Source organism: Procambarus clarkii, chromosome 45, assembly GCF_040958095.1.
Source record: "Procambarus clarkii isolate CNS0578487 chromosome 45, FALCON_Pclarkii_2.0, whole genome shotgun sequence".
Classification (NCBI taxonomy): domain Eukaryota; kingdom Metazoa; phylum Arthropoda; class Malacostraca; order Decapoda; family Cambaridae; genus Procambarus; species Procambarus clarkii.
Genome location: NC_091194.1, coordinates 12,279,807 through 12,301,953, shown reverse-complemented (window position 1 = coordinate 12,301,953; position 22,147 = coordinate 12,279,807). Strand labels below are relative to the sequence as shown.

The 22,147-nt window shown below is 44.4% G+C and overlaps 1 protein-coding gene across 1 annotated transcript in view; it reads right to left on the bottom strand.

Moving 5' to 3' along the window:
- Positions 1–21,097, bottom strand: part of LOC123769760 (uncharacterized) — a 49,886-nt gene extending 28,789 nt beyond the window's left edge. Inside the window, exons 1-2 of the mRNA XM_045761002.2 lie at positions 20,970–21,097; positions 12,119–14,212 (exon numbers count right to left, since the gene is read on the bottom strand). Coding sequence (XP_045616958.2) covers positions 12,119–14,212; positions 20,970–21,042 — 2,167 coding nt within the window. The 5' untranslated portion in view covers positions 21,043–21,097. The remainder of the gene's footprint in view (positions 1–12,118; positions 14,213–20,969) is intronic.
- Between the last annotated feature and the right edge of the window lie 1,050 nt (positions 21,098–22,147).

Here is a 22,147-nt window from a genome sequence, read left to right as displayed (position 1 = left end):
GTCGTGGATTGAACGCCGACCTGCATGAAGCGAAACCGTCGCTCTACCGCCCAGCTCAAGTGGTTGGGCGGAAGCTAGAGAGATTGTAACATTTAGTATTCATATTTAGTAGAGTCATAAGGATATTGAAAAAACTCTACTTGACACTAACTATCTTGAACTTTAGTTCAAGATAGTGAAAAAGGAAAATGAATTAAGGAGTGAAGTGGTGGAGTCAAACACCATACATAAACCATACGCAAACACCATACGCCCCAGGTGCGGCTGGAATTAAAAATCGTAAAGGAACTGGCCTATAAACTGTATCTACCACTGAAACTTTTATTTAGAGAATCTCGGGACTAGGGAAAAGCCCCTTTAGAATGGAAATATGCAAATATCCCCCCTACTATCTTCTTAAAGGCAGAAAGAATTCACTAGTGAACTACCGACCAATCAGCCTATGTTCACTTCTGTAAGCACACGGAAATAATGTTAATATGGGAGGGAGGGAATCATTCACTATCCTTCACTGCACAATTTACTAAAGTCAGAACAATATGGTTTTGTTTAAAAAAGAAATCCTACCTTACAAAACTGCTCACATTTTTGGAGACGGTAAGCAGCTATTCAGACGAAGGACTTCCAACAGACGCAGTATACACGGACGTCTCTAAAGTTTTCGGTAAGGTACCGCGTGAAAGACTAGCAAGGACATGGCAAGCACATGGAATAAACGGTAAAGTATAATAGTGAATAAAACAATGGCTAAAATAAAGAAAGCAAAGGCAGAGTCTTTGTAAATTAAAATGATTGTGACTGGCGAACTTTGGCGAGTGACTGTCATTCTCGGGTTAGCCTGCACAGCCACAGCAGGCGCTGCGCCACCAACCATGTCACCCGGGGGCATAATCCCATAACCCCGCGGGATGACGGATGCCTACTACTACCCCCCACCCCCCACCCACCCACCCACCCCCCCACCCACACACACACACACACACACACACACACACACACACACACACACACACACACACACACACACACACACACACACACACACACACACACACACAGCCATCGAGGCCGGTGGCTGAATGGACAGCACGCTTGATACGTAGTCATGTGGACCGGGGTTCGATTCTCGGGCCGCCAGAAACAAAGAGGCAGAGTTTATTTCACCCTGATGCCCCTGTTACCTACCAGTAAATAGGTACCTGGGAGTTAGACAGCTGTTACGGGCTACTTTCTGGGGGATGTGTGTATGCGAAAAAAATAATTAGTTAGTAGTTAGTAACAGTTGATTGATTGACAGTTGAGAGGCGGGCCGAAAGAGCAGAGCTCAACCCCCGCAAGCACAACTAGGTGAGTACACACACACAGGAAGCAGCCGTCTAACTCCCAGGTACCCATTTACTGCTAGGTGAACAGAGGAATCAAGATGAAAGAAACTCTGCCCATCTGCTTCCTTCTCGTCCAGGAATCGAACCCAGGTCCTTAGGACTACGACCCCAGAGCGCTATCCACTCAGTCGCGAGTGGATAGCGCGCGCGCGTGTGTGTGTGTACTCGCATAATTGTACTCACCTAGTTGTGCTTGCGAGGGTTGAGCTCTGGCTCTTTGGTCCCGCCTCTCAACCGTCAATCAACTGATATATAGATTCCTGAGCCTACTGGGTTCTGTCATATCTACATTTGAAACTGTGTATGGAGTCAGCCTTCCTAATGCATTCCATTTACTAACCACGTCCCCTTGTGCGCGTGCCCCTCGTGTTAAATAATGCATCCTTGTGTACCCTGTCAATTCCCCCGAGAATTTTGTATGTGGTGATCATATCTCCCCTAGCTCTTCTGTTTTCCAACAACGTGAGGTGCAGTTCACGTAGTCTGTCCTCATAACTCATGTCTCTTAGTTCTGGGACTAGCCTAGTGGCATACCTCTGAACTTTTTCCAGCTTCGTCTTGTGCTTGACTAGATACGGGCTCCATGCTGGGGCTGCATACTCCAGGATTGGTCTTACATATGTGGTATATAAGGTTCTGAAGGATTCCTTACACAGGTTTCTGAAAGTGTGTGTGTGTGTGTGTAGGTGTGGTAGGGAGGTGTTTGTGTAGGCTGTGTGTGTGTGTAGGTGTGGTAGGGAGGTGTTTGTGTAGACTGTGTGTGTGTGTAGGTGTGGTAGGGAGGTGTTTGTGTAGGCTGTGTGTGTGTGTAGGTGTGGTAGGGAGGTGTGTGTGTAGGTGTGGTAGGGAGGTGTTTGTGTAGGCTGTGTGTGTGTATGTGTGGTAGGGACTGCATGGGGTACAGACCGAGACTGTGGTAGTGTGGCAGAGGCCGTGAGTGTGGCAGAGACTGTGAGTGTGGCAGAGACTGTGAGTGTGGCAGAGACCCTCACTGTGGTAGTGTGGCAGAGACTGTGGTTGGTGATGAGCGCACACAAGGGCCAGATTGGCTCCAATGACGCGACCTTGTACTAATCACACAACTACTTCACTAAACTCATAATATCCACATGTACTCATATTAAGCCTCAACAGTGCAAGTCTTAAGCGGATTTCGTAAGCTAAATTGTCGTAGTGAATACGTTGACCGCACGGTCATCGTAGCGCTGAGTGATACGTTTCTTTGTGTATATTACGTCTGAGACTTGACAACATTTCCAGCTACGTTGATAGCCATGCATCTGGCACCTTGCAAGTGATCTTACTGACACACAGCTTAGGCCTAATGTGTCACTCACCATGTCAATACTTAGGCCTAATGTGTCACATGCCATGTCATTACTTAGGCCTAATGTGTCACACACCATGTCATAACTTAGGCCTAATGTGTCACACACCATGTCATTACTTAGGCCTAATGTGTCACACACCATATCATTACTTAGGCCTAATGTGTCACACACCATGTAATTACTTAGGCCTAATGTGTCACTCACCATGTCAATACTTAGGCCTAATGTGTCACATGCCATGTCATAACATAGGCCTAATGTGTCACACACCATGTCATAACTTAGGCCTAATGTGTCACACCATGTCATAACATAGGCCTAATGTGTCACACACCATGTCATAACTTAGGCCTAATGTGTCACACACCATGTCATAACATAGGCCTAATGTGTCACACACCATGTCATAACATAGGCCTAATGTGTCACACACCATGTCATAACTTAGGCCTAATGTGTCACACCATGTCATAACATAGGCCTAATGTGTCACACACCATGTCATAACTTAGGCCTAATGTGTCACACACCATGTCATAACATAGGCCTAATGTGTCACACACCATGTCATAACATAGGCCTAATGTGTCACACACCATGTCATAACTTAGGCCTAATGTGTCACACACCATGTCATAACATAGGCGGAAAGGCCCTAGCATGGGTAAGGAATTACCTAACAGGCAGAAGTCAGAGAGTAACAGTCAGGGGGCGAGAGGTCGGACTGGCGAACGGTAACGAGTGGAGCACCTCAAGGATCGGTGCTGGGACCAATTCTATTTCTAATACACGTGAATGACATGTTTACAGGAGTCGAGTCCTATATGTCGATGTTCGCGGATGACGCAAAATTAATGAGACGAGTTGTGACAGAAGAGGATTGTAGGATTCTCCAAGAGGACTTGAACAAGCTGCAAAGATGGTAAGAGAAATGGCTACTGGAGTTCAACACGAGCAAATGTAAAGTTATGGAAATGGGACTAGGTAACAGGAGAACAAAGGGTCAGTACACAATGAAGGGAAACTACCTTCCTGTGACGATTCGAGAAAAGAGACCTGGGCGTGGACGTAACACCAAATCTTACTCTTGAGGCACATATAAATCGGATAACGACAGCAGCGTACTCTACACTGGCAAAATTTAGAACGTCATTCAGAAACCTAATTAAGGAGGCATTTAGAGCACTTTACATTGCTTACGTGAGACAAGTCTTAGAGTATGCAGCCCCATCATGGCGCCCCCACATAAAGAAACACGTAAGGAAACTGGAAAAGGTTCAGAAATTTGCGACGAGGCTCGTCCCGGAGTTGCATGGGTTGGGATATGAAGAGTGACTGAAGGAACTGAACCTGAAGATGCTAGAAAAAAGGAGGGAGAGGGAGATATGATAGCAACATATAAAATACTTGGGGGGATTGACAGAGTGGAAACAAACGAAATGTTCACACTGAATATCAACAGAACAAGGGGGGACATTGGTAAAAGCTGGAAACTCAGATGAGTCATAGAGATGTTAGAAAGTTTTCTTTGAGCGGGAGAGTAAGTGGAATGAACTAAAGGAACTGGTTGTGGAAGCAAACATTATTCATAGTATTAAAACTAGATATGATAAGGAAATCGGACATAAGTCATTGTTTAAACAACCGGTGGCTAGAAAGGCGGGATCCAAGAGCCAATGCTCGATCCTGCAGACACAAATAGGTGAGTACATGCAGCCTCTTCAAATTGACAGAAACTAGGACTAGAGGACACAAGTAGGAGCTGGAAACGGTAGTGAGTCGAAGAAATCCAAGGAAATACTCGTGAATTCCATTTGTCTAGGTAGACAAATGGAATTCACTGAAAGAAGGTGTGGAAGCCACCTCCGTCTACCACTTTGAGGCCAGATTCAGCAAAGGGGCATGAGAATAAGTAAATTATTGCGCAACAGGTGCCACAAGGCTATCTTGCCAGGGGCATAAGGAGCTACTGTGGACTTTACGCTCCCTCTTCACAGTGATAGGTAACTTCTGATAGGTAAGTACTCGCATCACCATCCACCCTTACAGCCCCATCTCTCTCCCCCCCCTTCACCCACGTCCTATCCCCCCCCCCCTCTCACTGCACCTCCAAATACCCCTTACCCCGTTCTCAATATCATCTCACAAGATGGTCAATTCTCACCATTGAGAACGCACACCCAACACCATCAAGGAACACCATCAAGGAACAAAATCAAGGAACACCATCAAGGAACACTTTCAAGGAACACCATCAAGGAACACCATCAAGGAACACTTTCAAGGAACACCATCAAGGAACACCATCAAGGAACACCTTCAAGGAACACCATCCAGGAACACCTTCAAGGAACACCTTCAAGGAACACCATCAAGGAACACCTTCAAGGAACACCTTCAAGGAACACCTTCAAGGAACACCATCAAGGAACACCTTCAAGGAACACCAAAGAACACCTTCAAGGAACACCTTCAAGGAACACCATCAAGGAACACCTTCAAGGAACACCATCAAGGAACGCCATCAAGGAACACCTTCAAGGAACACCAAGGAACACCTTCAAGGAACACCATCAAGGAACACCTTCAAGGAACACCTTCAAGGAACACCATCAAGGAACACCTTCAAGGAACACCATCAAGGAACACCATCAAGGAACACCTTCAAGGAACACCTTCAAGGAACACGATCAAGGAACACCTTCAAGGAACACCTTCAAGGAACACCATCAAGGAACACCTTCAAGGAACACCTTCAAGGAACACCTTCAAGGAACACCATCAAGGAACACCTTCAAGGAACACCATCAAGGAACACCTTCAAGGAACACCATCAAGGAACACCATCAAGGAACACCTTCAAGGAACACCTTCAAGGAACACCATCAAGGAACACCATCAAGGAGCACCTTCAAGGAACACCATCAAGGAACACCTTCAAGGAACACCTTCAAGGAACACCATCAAGGAACACCATCAAGGAACACCTTAAAGGAACACCATCAAGGAACACCTTCAAGGAACACCATCAAGGAACACCTTCAAGGAACACCATCAAGGAACACCTTCAAGGAACACCATCAAGGAACACCTTCAAGGAACACCAACAAGGAACACCTTCAAGGAACACCATCAAGGAACACCAAGGAACACCTTCAAGGAATACCATCAAGGAACACCTTCAAGGAACACCATCAAGGAACACCTTCAAGGAACACCTTCAAGGAACACCATCAAGGAACACCATCAAGGAACACCTTCAAGGAACACCATCAAGGAACACCTTCAAGGAACACCTCCAAGGAACACCTTCAAGGAACACCATCAAGGAACACCTCCAAGGAACACCTTCAAGGAACACCATCAAGGAACACCTTCAAGGAACACCATCAAGGAACACCTTCAAGGAACACCTTCAAGGAACACCTTCAAGGAACACCATCAAGGAACACCTTCAAGGAACACCATCAAGGAACACCTTCAAGGAACACCATCAAGGAACACCTTCAAGGAACACCATCAAGGAACACCTTCAAGGAACACCATCAAGGAACACCTTCAAGGAACACCATCAAGGAACACCTTCAAGGAATACCTTCAAGGAACACCTTCAAGGAACACCTTCAAGGAACACCATCAAGGAACACCTTCAAGGAACACCTTCAAGGAACACCATCAAGGAACACCATCAAGGAACACCATCAAGGAACACCTTCAAGGAACACCATCAAGGAACACCTTCAAGGAACACGTTCAAGGAACACCATCAAGGAACACCATCAAGGAACACCTTCAAGGAACACCTTCAAGGAACACCATCGAGGAACACCTTCAAGGAACACCATCAAGGAACACCTTCAAGGAACACCTTCAAGGAACACCTTCAAGGAACACCATCAAGGAACACCTTCAAGGAACACCTTCAAGGAACACCTTCAAGGAACACCATCAAGGAACACCTTCAAGGAACACCTTCAAGGAACACCATCAAGGAACACCATCAAGGAACACCATCAAGGAACACCTTCAAGGAACACCATCAAGGAACACCTTCAAGGAACACGTTCAAGGAACACCATCAAGGAACACCTTCAAGGAACACCTTCAAGGAACACCTTCAAGGAACACCATCAAGGAACACCATCAAGGAACACCATCAAGGAACACCTTCAAGGAACACCATCAAGGAACACCTTCAAGGAACACGTTCAAGGAACACCATCAAGGAACACCTTCAAGGAACACCTTCAAGGAACACCTTCAAGGAACACCATCAAGGAACACCTTCAAGGAACACGTTCAAGGAACACCATCAAGGAACACCTTCAAGGAACACCATCAAGGAACACCTTCAAGGAACACCTTCAAGGAACACCTTCAAGGAACACCATCAAGGAACACCCTCAATGTACTAACGCGACAAACACACGTTAGCTGTTTCCTGAATTATGCTCTCTGAAATGCTGAATTAACGCTTCATAAGCGTTATGAAATGCTTATGTTAAATAACGCTCTCTCATCCATACAAGTTAATAACGTCTCAGTAAAGTTTTCTTGTTCTTACGTAAGCATCTACCTCAGTATCTTAGTAAAGTCTTACTCGTATGTAATATTTTACTCTGTTATCTTTAAATTTGAATGGTAATTTGATTTATATTAGTCATTTATTGGAATTAATCGAGTTCATATTTTTCTTAAGTTCATATTAATTATAGGATCATAACTAAGCTAATTATAGTTAATTATCATTAAGATTATATTATTTTAAGATTATTTGTCAGAATTAATTAATTAAGATTAACCTTGTAACTGTTCTGTCTTCATTAATTCCATAAACTTATTGAATATTATTCTTGTCAATCTTTATTGATTCATTATTTTTTTACTTGATTTCTGTATCGTTCTGTCTATTTACAGTGATCTTTATTTTACTTTTACTTGTTTCATTATATGTGTAATTAGCATTTTTTTTGCTATAGTTATTTTATATTTACAGCAGATTTAATATTTTTACTGTTCTGTAATTGCTTACCGTATTGTATCTTGACTTCATTCCATCTACATGCAAGCTGATATTGACCCTGAACTAAATCTGCTGTTACAAATCTACAATAACCAGCATATTGATCATCACTAATGCAGGTATTACACAGCAAACCTTGCAAAAAAAACTTAACACCAAAATAACACTTGCTTATCAGTCTTCAACCGAAATGTCAGATCACTTGGTAAACATTTGGTGATATAAATGCACTACTCAGAGCACTAGGTACTAAATTATCGTTTATTATTTTAACAGAAACATGGCTAAGTTAAGACCATACCCAACTTTACAACTTAGCTGGTTATAAAGCCATTCACAACTGTAGGCCTAATAAAAAAGGAGGTGGCACAGCTATATATTACCAAGATACCTTCATCTGCAATAGTGTCATTTGTGATAGAGATGACTACTGTTAATATACCTTTGCTCAGTTCTCGATAAAATACCTTAAATCCTCCTTGACTGTTGGAGCTATCTATAAATTTCCCAATACTAACATAGCTGCATTCTCAGATAACCTAAGGAATCTTATCATTAACAACAATCTCAACAAAAATCACGTCATTCTAGGAGTTGACTTCAATATTGACAATGTCAGCAAAATAGCACTCAAGTCAACTATTTCCTAAACAGCATGAACTCCTGTATGCTAATCCCCACAATCACCAAGCCCACCCGAATCATTCAAACATCCGCTACTACCTTGGATCACTTATGGACAAACATAACAGCTCCCCTTGCATCTGGTATAATCACTGACAGAACTACTAACCACTATCCTACCTTCCTCTTAGCATGGACATAACACCACCAGCTAACAAGAAACTTACCTACCTTCAGGTTACGCAGTGAAACTTAGGCAATCTCACAAATGCACTTCACAATATAAACTGGGAATCTGAATTCAATAATACACATGATATAAATTCATTAGCTAACCTCTTCCTTTCCAAAACTCTAAGCCTCTACAACACTCATTGTCCTCGCCTCACCAAGCAAGTAACTGACAAAAGATTAAACAATCCGTGGCTCACAAGTGGTATAGTCAAAGCAATCAACAAGAAATATGAATATGAAAAAAACTTAGGATTGGCCTAGTTAGAAAGGAAGTAGTTAAGAGGTACTCGTCAGTGCTTACCAGTATAATAAGAAAAGCAAAACTTTCCTATTATGAGAGTAGATTCAAAGAAGCAAAAGGCAACATGAAAAGCACATGGATAGCCATCTCTAACATCCTAGGAGCTAAACAACATTCACATAACCAGATACAACTCTCCAGGGATGATTATACACCTGCAACTGATTTAGAAACGGCAACTGAATTTAATAGCTTCTTTTCATCTGTTGGTGCTAACTTTGCCAGAAAAATCCCACAGACTCTGACACATGTTAACACATATCTTTCAGGCAGCTACCCAAACTCTCTTCACCTTTCACCAGTCAGCCCGACAGATGTTGTGTCCATCATACACTCACTAAAAACCAAAGCTAGGAACATTAGTGAAATACATCTATAGTATGTGCTCCCATACCCTTGCGCCACCCATAGCTCTGCTGTTCAACAAATTTCTAGAGTGATTTACCTTCCCTGATATGCTTAAAAAACAAGTAATGACAGTTCATAAAGGAGACAATTCGGCAGACATAAATAATTACAGATCAATATCAAATCTACCTATATTATCAAAACTATTTGAAAAAAATATTTACAAACAGCTCTACTCCTTCCTCATAAAATTCAACATACTAAGTCCCTGTCAGTTTGGCTTCCGCTCCCAAAAGAGTACCAACGATGCAATTATTATTCTGCTTGATATAATCTACTCAGCCCTTGATAAAAATGAGTTTCCGATTGGACTCTTCATTGACCTGAGAAAGGCCTTAGATACTGTTAACCATAATTACCTCTTACTTAAACTCCACCATTATGGAATCCGTGGCCTTGCCCTGAACTATATCCGATCCTATCTTAGTGACAGACACCAATGTGTAACCATCGATGATATAACCTCTCCCACTCTACCAATAACCGAAGGGGTGCCACAGGGCAGCATCTTGGGACCTCTCAAATTTCTTATATACATTAATGATCTGCCTAATGTCTCTAATATTCTGAAACCTATATTGTTTGCTGATGATACTACCCTCATCTACTCAGACCCCAACCCACACATATTAAATAATGTTGTAAATAATGAATTAAAAAAAAGTCCACTTATGGATGTCAACCAACAAACTCACACTAAACATAGAAAGGACCTACTACATCTTAGTTGGAAGCAAATCAACAAATGCAGTTCAGCTTCAGATAGACAATGTTAACATCAGCAATAAAAATGATGGAAAGTTCCGTGGCCTATACTTATCAAGACTCAACTTCAGCACCCACATACAACACATAACCAAGAAAATCTCAAAAACGGTTGATATACTCTCTAAAATCAAATATTATGTTCAAAACTCTGTTCTCCTCTCACTATACTATCCGCTAATCTATCCCTATCTTACATATAGTATCTGTGCATGGGGTTTATCCACTGCAAACTACCTCAAGCCCATCATCACTCAGCAAAAACTGCTACTGTATCAGAACAATAACAAACTCTGCTTTCAGACAACACTCAGCCCCCCCCCCCCCCCCTGTATAAATCCCTAAACATGCTAAACATAAACTCACTCCACACATTCTCTTGTGCCATTTACAAAACCCTGTTCTTGAATACAAACCCTGTTCTGAAACTCTCCCTGGACAGATGTAATAGAACCCATAATCACCACACCAGAAATAAATTTCTCTTTGATATCCCCAGAGTCAAACTTAATCTGTGTAAACACCCTATGCAAATAAAGGGACCTAGTCTATGGAACTCACTCCCTAATGAATTGAAAAGCTGTCCAACTTTTGCCTTAGTCAAAAATAAAACCAAAAAGTACGTAATTTCATCTTCATAGTTTCCTACCTAGTGCTTTAAACTCGCACTGTATCTAGTGCTACCCAACCCAGCAATATATATACCTAAGCCATACAACTTTATCATTGTAATCATTGCTATCCTCTTATATCATGGTTGTTACTTTGAACGCATATTTTACTGCATTATACCTTGAAATAATCCTCAAATTATGCTACAATATACCTGTTAATAACCCCTCAAATTTTTACTTTAATATACCTACTAATCTTTGTCATATTTTCTTACAATGTGCCTGTTAAAAAATTTTAATTTTGCTAGAAATTACCTACTTAAATTTATTTGTTAAATTAAAGACCTGCCCGAAACTCTATGCGTGTTAGTGGCTTTACAAGAATGTAAAAACATCAATGCTATGTACTCTCATAAACCCAATGTACCTTCTTGTATATAAATAAATAAATAAATGACTGTAATTGACTCGTTGACTTCACACACTTAACATTAAGCTTCTCTTTTACGCACTTTTAAATGGGCGTTTCTTGGTTGGTAGTGTAATGTATCTTTTTTGTGTGTTTAGGTGTTGGTAGTGGGGGTGTATGTGCCTCTCTTGTGTGGTTTGTGTGTTTAGGTGTTGGTAGTGGGGGTGTATGTGCCTCTCTTGTGTGGTTTGTGTGTTTAGGTGTTGGTAGTGGGGGTGTATGTGCCTCTCTTGTGTGGTTTGTGTGTTTAGGTGTTGGTAGTGGGGGTGTATGTGCCTCTCTTGTGTGGTTTGTGTGTTTAGGTGTTGGTAGTGGGGGTGTATGTGCCTCTCTTGTGTGGTTTGTGTGTTTAGGTGTTGGTAGTGGGGGTGTATGTGCCTCTCTTGTGTGGTTTGTGTTCTTCGTTTACAAAATTATGGGTACTATTTTTGTATCTATATTTGCTCGGGTGTTTGAATATTTGTGTTCATGTCAAGTTGGTTGTTATTGTCGTTATAATGGCTCTATCTAGGGATGGAGAGGAAACTATCAGGGAAGAGCGCCAAGCCATTACGACTATATAGCACTTGGAAGGGGTCAGGATAAGGATTTAGGATGGGACGGGGGGGGGAAGGACTGGTGCCCAACCACTTGGATGGTCGGGGATTGAACGCCGATCTGCATGACGCGAGACCGTCGCTCTATCGTCCAGCCCAAGTGTTCCCGACTCAACTGTCAAACAACTGGTGTAAGTTGATGTGGTCCATGTGCTGTGTTGTGGTTCCTGTGGCTCTATCGAGCAACACAGGGACCACATCAACTTACACCAGTTGTTTGACAGTTGAGAGTCGGGAACAAAGAGCAAAGGCTCAACCCCCGCTAGCACAACTTGGTGGGCGAGTACACAACACAGCACAGGGACCAAGCGACACACAACACAGCGACCACCCAAGGAAGCAAACAGTGTGGTAGAGTAGCACCTTACCGAGTGTGATAGTGTCCTGAGTGGAGTCCAGTTTATTGCTGCCATGGTGGTGGTAGTACCGCCAGCGGGAGTCTCCTCTCACCCTGTACTGGTGGTAGCGATGGACGAACTTCCCAATCATGTACTCGTCCAGGTCTAGGCCCATTTTATGCAAAAAGTAGGCCTTGGCTACTTCCGCACCAAACTTGAGAGCATATTTGGCTATCTGGATCTTGACGTAAGCTCCTAGAAGCTTCTTCCCGATTTTCAGAGCCTTTCCTCCAGCGGCGCCCGCCAGGCCGCCGGCAGCCATCTTGCCTCCCAGACCTCCATAACCGTGGCCGTAGCTTGACAGATGCCCGGGAGCGAGGAACTTGCTCTTTTTGGCAACTTTGTGGGCTACGATGCCGGCCACTACCGTCTTAACGACGTCTTTCGCCTTGTCTTTCTTGCTCTTCTTCCTCTTCTGTGGCATGGGGTACCCGCCCACTGGGTATCCGCCGAAGCCCCTACCCGCCATGCTTCCAGCAGCGAAGCCACCGGCAACCATTCCTGGCGAGGGAAAGCCACCAGGTCGGCCCACCGCTGAAGGATATCCACCGACTGGTTGATATGAGCCAGGATAACCAGCGTGCGGTTGACCATAAGTAGGATAACCATGAGGTTGATTGCCAGTGGGATAGCGACCGAAAGGCTGATTTCCAGATGGGTAACTACCAAAAGGTTGATTTCCAGAAGGGTAACCACCGGGATGAGTTCCACCAGGATATCCTGGAACTGGTTGAGTTCCTGTAGGATATCCTCCAGCGGGTCTTGTTCCTGAAGGATAGCCACCAACCGGTTGAGTACCACCTGGATATCCTGGAACTGGTTGAGTTCCTGTAGGATATCCTCCAGCGGGTCTTGTTCCTGAGGGATAGCCACCAACCGGTTGAGTACCACCTGGATATCCTGGAACTGGTTGAGTTCCTGTAGGATACCCTCCAACAGGCTTTGTTCCTGAGGGATAGCCACCAACCGGTTGAGTACCACCTGGATATCCTGAAACTGGCTGAGTTCCTGTAGGATACCCTCCAACAGGCTTTGTTCCTGAGGGATAGCCATCAACCGGTTGAGTACCACCTGGATATCCTGAAACTGGTTGAGTTCCTGTAGGATACCCTCCAACAGGCTTTGTTCCTGAGGGATAGCCACCAACCGGTTGAGTACCACCTGGATATCCTCCAGAAGGCTGGGAACCTGTGGGGTACCCTCCTGCTGGTTTATTGCCTAGCGGGTAACTAGAGCCACTGGCAGTGCCTGTAGCGGCTCCGGCTCCTGCGGCGACGCCGGCACCTGTACCAACCTTAGGTTTTGAAGCCGAACTTCCGCCAGACGATCCAGTGTTCCAGCCGTACGATGACCCTGATGACCCAGTACTGCTGCTCCCACTTGTTCCAGTAGAAGGTTTGGATGCACTGGAGCTGCTGGATGGAGTGTTCCTACTACTACTACTACTACTCGTACGCGATCCCCATCTGGAACCACTACTCGAATCCCTTCTTCTAGAACTCCTACTTAGCCAGCCACCGCTAGACCCTCGGGAACTTGACCTGGAGCTGGATCGTACACGTGATGGAGATCTCTTGGTTCTGCTCAGTAACTTTTCTTGACCATTGGCTGGAAAATCAGAAGCGTCGTCGACGAAGGTTTCATCGCACTGTTCTTCTTGACAGTCTAACTCAAAGTTGATGTCTGCCACATGTTGTTTGAGCAAGTCCTCGTCCGAGTCAGCATCGTTGTCAGCATCACCCAAGTCGGTAGTAGCTTCAAAATTCTTCAGGTTATGAGGGTCCTCATCATCCTTATCACCCTCATATTCATCAGACTCTATGATTTCCCTCCTCAGATCATGAAACAGATCCTTCAGAATCCCTTTGAGATAATCATCTGCTTCATCAGAGCGAAGTATTTCAAGCAATTTATCAATCTCATGCTTCTTGCCTAAGGTGTGTGGGTTGTGATGTAGCCAGTCCGTCACCTCTTTTTTAGATACGGAAATATCTTCATCTTCCAGAAGTTCGTCGTTCAAGGTGTCCGAAGGAATGTGAGCCCTAGGCGAAAATCCATCCTCATCTGGAAGTAAAAAAAGATACAGTTTGTTAACAGCAAGGTAGAAGACTCAACATAAACCTTGTTTTAAATACATATTTACATCTGATGCTCTTGAAAATATAATAAAACACCCAATAGAATTTTTGTTTGAATTGTGCAATATAGAGTTTTTGAATTGTATTTTAATTGTGCAATATAGTCTTTTAATTGTGCAATATAGTCTTTTAATTGTGCAATATATAGACTTTTTTGGAATAAGATTTGAAATAGATTTTAACCCTATTTAGTGAACAACTGTAAATATTGTTTATTGACTGGTTGTAAATGGCTGCAAAAGATCTATTAAAACTTGTGACAAAGTATTGCCAGGAAGAATTTTAAAAAGATGTGAGAGCGGAGAGGCGTGAGTGTGGCGAGGCGTGAGAGTGGCGAGGTGTGAGTGTGCCGAGGCGTGAGTGTGGCGGGGCGTAAGAGCGGCGAGGCATGAGAGCAGCGAGGCGTGAAAGCAGCGAGGCGTGAGTGTGGCGAGGCGTGAGTGTGGCGAGGTGTGAGTGTGCCGAGGCGTGAGTGTGGCGGGGCGTAAGAGCCGCGAGGCGTGAGAGCGGCGAGGCATGAGAGCGGCGAGGCGTGAGTGTGGCGAGGCGTTAGTGTGGCGAGGCGTGAGTGGGGCGAGGCGATAGTGTGGCGAGGCGTGAGTGTGGCGAGGCGTGAGTGTGGCGAGGCGTGAGTGTGGCGGAGCGTAAGAGCGGCGAGGCGTGAGTGTGGCGAGGCGTGAGTGTGGCGAGGCGTGAGTGTGGCGAGGCGTGAGAGCGGCGAGGCGTGAGAGCGGCGAGGCATGAGAGCGGCGAGGCGTGAGTGTGGCGAGGCGTTAGTGTGGCGAGGCGTGAGTGTGGCGAGGCGTGAGTGTGGCGAGGCGTGAGTGTGGCGAGGCGTAAGAGCGGCGAGGCGTGAGTGGGGCGAGGCGTGAGTATGGCGAGGCGATAGTGTGGCGAGACGTGAGTGTGGCGAGGCGTGAGTGTGGCGAGGCGTGAGAGCGGCGAAGCGTGAGTGTGGCGAGGCGTGAGTGGGGCGAGGCGATAGTGTGGCGAGGCGTGAGTGTGGCGAGGCGTGAGAGCGGCGAGGCGTAAGTGTGGCGAGGCGTGAGTGTGGCGAGGCGTGAGAGCGGCGAGGCGTGAGTGTGGCGAGGCGTGAGAGCGGCGAGGCGTGAGTGTGGCGAGGCGTGAGAGCGGCGAGGCGTGACAGCGGCGAGGCGTGACAGCGGCGAGGCGTGAGAGCAGCGAGGCGTGAGAGCGGCGAGGCGCGAGAGCGGCGAGGCGCGAGAGCGGCGAGGCGTGAGAGCGGCGAGGCGTGACAGCGGCGAGGCGTGAGAGCAGCGAGGCGTGAGAGCGGCGAGGCGTGAGAGTGGCGAGGCGTGAGAGCGGCGAGGCATGAGAGCAGCGAGGCGTGAGAGCGGCGAGGCGTGAGAGCGGCGAGGCGTGAGAGCAGCGAGGCGTGAGAGCGGCGAGGCGTGAGAGCGGCGAGGCGTGAGAGCGGCGAGGCGTGAGAGCAGCGAGGCGTGAGAGCGGCGAGGCGTGAGAGTGGCGAGGCGTGAGTGGCGAGGTGCGAGAGCGGCGAGGCATGAGAGCGGTGGGGCGTGAGAGCGGTGGGGCGTGAGAGCGGCGAGGAAGCTACATCGTGTGTAACCTGTACTTCCATCATTACGGCCTAGTCCGTATGTGCTAGACAGAATACCACCTCCAGGAGGTTCAACCTCATACGTCCTCAGCATGAGGTTATTATTATTATTATTATTATTATTATTATTATTATTATTATTATTATTATTATTATTATTATTATTATTATGGGTCAATTTGGTAGTGGTACCCGGTACATTGTTCAGTAAGTACTGATCAAACCAGCAGGATTGAGGTTAGTCAGTCGATATAGGCCTCGTCACAAGCCAACCAGGAGGTGGCACGGGCATGAATAGCCCCTGACGTCAGTAGATCAACGAGTGTCAATTCTAAGCCTACTCCGGTGCACCTTACCCTATTCATTCCTTTCTTTGCCTCCTAGTCCCTACCGTTCCTTACCTATCTTCCCTATTCCAACACTTCCCAAAATCTCTACTCTCATCTCCCTGTCTTTCCCTCTCCGTACTGAGCCTTACAAGTTGTCCTCTGCCTTCATACCGACCCACCTTGTACATATATATATATATATATATATATATATATATATATATATATATATATATATATATATATATATATATATATATACCACACCCCAGAAGGGTTCGAACCCAGGCAGCCAGGAGCACTATGCCAGCTGCTCTAACACAGTAAGCTCGTAGCGCCCAGTTAACACCCCTAATGTTACCACTTTATTCAGTTTAAAGACTAGTAATTCGAGCGCCAGGGAACCCATATTTATCTCATAAGTCTCATAAGTCCCTTGCATCCCAGGCACCGTCTGGGATGCTCTCGGACGCAGGTTCGAATCCTCGTCATGGCCCTTGTGGATTTGTTCATTATCTATGCCCAAGTTGACCACCGAGCGCTGTCGGATCTTAAATAAATAGTCTCACGACTACCAACATTTATGTACAGTCAGTGTGGTCTAGTGGTTAAGGTACCAGGGACGCCAAGGTGCATAGTGCCCCTGGCTGTCTGGGTTCGAATCCTTCTGGGGTGTTGAGTTTTCAGTTGCATATTGGCTTGGGACCCATTCAAGCTTGTTTGCATATATATATATATATATATATATATATATATATATATATATATATATATATATATATATATATATATATATATATATATATATATATACACAACACAACTTTACTCGAGTATTTGCTTGGTGTTAGCTTACGCCAGTGGACTTACGGAAGGTTATTAAAGCAAGCAACAACAGCTTACTGACCAACCAACAAGTATGCTTTAGTCACGAACGTCATGGAGAGCCTCCCAGGGGAGGGAATTATTCACCACCTCACAGTGAATAGTCTTGTATAATCAACGAAACATGGGTTTGTTAAAAATAGATCCTGCCTTCAACCCGTCCTCAGAACTAGTTCATTACATCCAGCGGTCGACCCCACAGACGCATTCATAATTTTTTACATGCTGGTCATTCAAACCACTTGGGCTGAACGGTAGAGCGACGGTCTCGCTTCATGCTGGTCGGTGTTCAGTTTCCCGACCATCCAAGTGGTTGGGTACCATTCCTTTCCCCCGTCCCATCCCAAATCCTTATCCTGATCCCTTTCAAATGCTATATAGTCGTAATGACTTGGCGCTTTCTCTTGATAATTTCCTTCCTTTCATTCAAAACGCGAATTTTCTCAAATATAAATTAATATTATAATATATTATCATATTGTGCATATATAGGCATAGGTTAGGTTAGGTGTTTAGGTTCTGTTGGCGATTATTTGTATTTGTAGTGCGTGGGTGAAGCATTTATAGCGTTGTGGTTCGAACAAAATTCGTTAGTGAAGCACTTGTTCCGGAAGTGTTCGAACGTCATCAGTTGTGAGTCGTGTGTAAATATGTTTTAATTTATAAACAGGGGGTTTGGCGGGTGGATGGAATGGACTTTGGGTTCTTTGCTTAGAGGACGGGCTGCTGCCTTACAAACCTGCTCACATTCTTGGAAACGGTAACCAGCTCCTCAGACAAAGGACTTCCGGTAAATGTAGTATACATGGACTTTGCTGGTACCACATGAAAGGTACCACAGGTAAAAAGGTACCACATGAAAGGTACCACAGGTAAAAAGGTACCACATGAAAGGTACCACAGGTAAAAAGGTACCACATGAAAGGTACCACATGAAAGACTAGTAAAGCCTTATTCTAAAGAATGAGGACTTTATTCCACAGGCGGGTGAAATAAATGGTAGGACACTAGAATGAATAAATCAGTGGTTAAAACAAAAAAAAACCTAAGAGTCGTCCTAATACGTTTATTGCTTGTGATGTGTGTCTATGTATGTATTAACACGATGTACTGAACGGGGTGAGAATAGCTTGAGCTACCTCATCCCTTTGTGTGTATTTTACCTCAATAAACTTATTTCAATTTCAAGAGTCGTCCTTAACGTCTGACTGGAGAACTGTGGTGAATGGACCTCAAGGGTCCATTCTGCCACCAACTCATACATATATGACATTGATGTATGTCATATACCTCAGTGACCGAGAATATTACAAACTACATTATAAAATTTGCAGATGACAATAAGATTTATGGTAAAGTGGGGAGGGAAAATGATATTGAGGCCTTGCATAGAGATCTGCAGGAACTCCACAAATGGTAGAAGACTGGTAAATGCTCTTTATTATCGAAAAATGCGTGACCTTGTATGTGAGGCATAACGTCCCACGTCATAACTACCAAATTATCAACATTACCTTGCAGTAGATTAATTAAGAAAAAGACCTTGGAGTCAGAATCCATCATTCATTGCACAACATGAATGCATCAAGTTGCAGAACAAGTGGGAGCTGCAGTTAAAAAATAAAAGCTAACGAAATCCTAGGAATAATCAAGCGAATCTTTGACTTTTAAGTATTATTGTGTCCAAGCATGGAGACCTCATCTTCAGACAGACATATCTGCTTTGGAGAAACTTCAACACCGGGCGACAAAAATTATTCCAGAATTAAGTTGACTTTCATGCCAGGAACGGTTGAGGGCCTCAGGGGTTACAACACTGTGTAAACCAGACACGACAGGGCGGATCTCATCGAAATTTTTAAAATATTGAACTATTTGGAGGATGTTTAAACAGACAACTTCTTCAGGTCAGATGTAACACACACAAGGAACAACGGTTTCGAGCTGAACAAGCCACACTGTAGGACTGTAAACAGGAGGTGATTTTTTTCCCACGTGGTTATAAACACATGGAACCGCCTACCCGCCGAAGCAATTAATGCCAAAACACTGCTGAATTTTAAAGTCCAGCTTGAAAAAATCACCTGAACAAATGGGGTGACCTTTGACTAGCCGCCGGCTTCCTATCCTCGTAGAGGCCATTAGAGTGCTATTGGCCCTCAGGTAAGTCAACTCTGAGTGTATATACACCGAGATCCGGGTTACAACTCTCGGTCTATATATATATCCCTTCTCGAACACTGCCTTGCTATCTTCCTATGTTAGAGTCGCAACTCTGTAAAGTTTCACCCACGGGTTAAAAATCAATAATTGCCAACTGAACCTAAACACACAACAAAACCCACGCCTAAATATGCACAAAATGCTAATTCATAATAATAATAATTTATATTTGAGAAAATTCCTATTTTGAATGAACAGATTGTTAAAATTGGTGAATGCGTCTTTGGGGCCGACCGCTGGATGGACGAACCTGAGGACGGGTTGCTGTAAATGTACACACTCGCAACGCGTCCCCAGCTGACATATGGAAGGTCAAATGCTTGCTATATGTGGTTCTAGTTCATGGGTTTTGTTTTTAGTGGTGATTTTTGTTCGTAATAGTAACTACGTTCGAACCTTTTACAACAGTATCCCATCACACGACCACCATTTTCCGTTTCCGGAACTTATAAAACGGATTCTTGAGACCCCTTGGTTCTGGAGGGACCCCGGGGGACTATCAGTATAAAGTTGTCCCTATATATCGCATTATACTTACGGGCTCACCTTAGCCCGTGCTACATGGACACTTCGTCCTGAGTAGCTAAATCTGAAACAACAACAACACATTATACACACAGCCCCGCTCTTGTGCCTCGTAAGTCCACTACGGGCTCACCATAGCCCGTGCTACTTGCAACTTTTGTTCTGAGTAGCTGAATCTAAAACAACAACAACAATCGCATTATAAATCCTTGGGCCCCGGCTAAAGAGTGTGAAGAGACTGCTCAAGGATCTGGGTTCTATCAACCAGTCCTCTCCAAGAGCACATTGCATTTTGATGTATTTTGGCTCCAACGGCCAAAATATGATGTACTATAAGTCACAGCGGTTCGCAAAATAGACGGGCTGTCCCATTTTCTTTTATTGGGTCCTCGGTTAAGTTAGGTTAGGTTCGGGTAATTTAGTACGTTATTTTTTGTGATGGTGTGGCAACTGGAGGCCGGGCTGCGATACACCAGACACGTAAAAGGAATATGTACTCAGAGAAGTGTACCTCATGTCTCGTTGTGTCTCACTTAATAGTTTGCTTTAGTCTAATATTACGGAGTAAAGTATATGAGGTGGTTGGTGAGTAAGCAATAAATTAGTATGTCACATATGCACTTATTCATATGCCAAATATTGACTGTAAGCAAGTGCGAGAACGGGTTGAACTATCCACAAACCCGAGAGACGTCAACTTCCTATTTTAATTCCTTAATGAGGCTGTACAGAGGGAACATGCTCACTACATCCACGATACTCAGCCCAGCAACTGAGAAGTTGGAGATTAGCAGCTTCTAGCATTTCATTATTTACCTTTATTCGTAATGAATCCAATTTGTATTTTCAATTCGAGTGAGCCACTACGTTAAAAAATGCAACTGTTTGGCCTACGTACCCGAGCAACAATTCCTAGCCTATCGAGAATGGTACATAGAAAACGTCAATATTATGGTGCTCTAAATTTTACAATTACGTCGTATTTTTTACGGATTGGTCGATTCTGTAAAAAATGCGACTTATTAGCTATTAGAACGGGTTGAAAACTGTATATATGCAAGACTGCCATGGAACACCCGACCTGGGATAGCAAGAAAGGTTCATAGGAAAATCAAAACAATCAGTAGACGAAGACAACTCACTGTAAAGGGCTTGTGTTGAGGGGAGGGAGAGGAGCAGGGCCGTAGCCACACCCAGGACGACACACGCCATCATAGACGGCCCTTGTTAAACTGAGCGGTTGCCCGCCTCACCCACCTCTATATCCTCTCTTCCTGTCACTGTGCACATGCGCCCAGGCGCCGGCCTCGTCGTGCGCTGCTGGACGTCCAACCTAATGCTTGCTTCCACTCTCATGTCCGCTCCAGTCAATCACGGCCACTTTTAAAACAAGTTTCTTCTGATATCTCGGTGACTTAACTGTGTTTTCAGTTTCCAGTTATGTCCTCTCGTTTCACTCTTCCTCGCTTTGAACATTGCTTCTTTATATACTTCCTCATCTTCCTTAGTATCTACAATCTGATGAGCTAGTTACAAAATTCTATATAAGTCGTCACATCATCAATGGGTTCGAGATCGACCACAAGTAGTTTCTAAATTAAGCAACTGACATATGTGAAGCATAATATGTTTGTCCTGCACACCGCCCCCCATCCTGTGGGCAGCGGTGGATAGGTTACCATCACTTAGTTACTACCTACAGTTAGAAACTGGGGATATTTGGCTAAAATTTCTGGTAGCAGATCATTTTCAATTAAATATTTACACATCTTTGAAACTTTGGTTATAGAATTGTCTCTGAATTCACGTACCTTTTCGCACTCCATCACATAGTGACGGAGGGTGTGCGAATAATTTTGTTGACACAGTTTACATTTGGTCAGGTCTACATCAGCAGATAATGAGAATTCCCAGAGATACTTGTATCCGAGTCTAAGCCGAGCAGTAGTAACATCTAGAAGTCTGCTGATTTTATTGGATGAACCATAGATGTGTGGCTCCTCTTGAATGATAGTATGATGATAGATAGAATTACTGGTGTCGATTTCACTTTGCCTCAGATCTACAAGATTTTGTTGAAGTTCTTGGTGTACTGCTGCTCTCAGACTGTTTATTGACAATCCAAGGCTATACTCAATTTCTCCTTTAAAGGTAGATTCTTTGGCTAACTCATCAGCTCTATCATGCATTCGAAGGCCAACATGAGATGGACTCCACATGAAATGGACTCTATTACCATCATTAATAATTTCGTTGTATTTGTGCCCAGCTTCAGACACGAGCATGTTACAGTTACAGTTATGTATGGGGTACATAATAA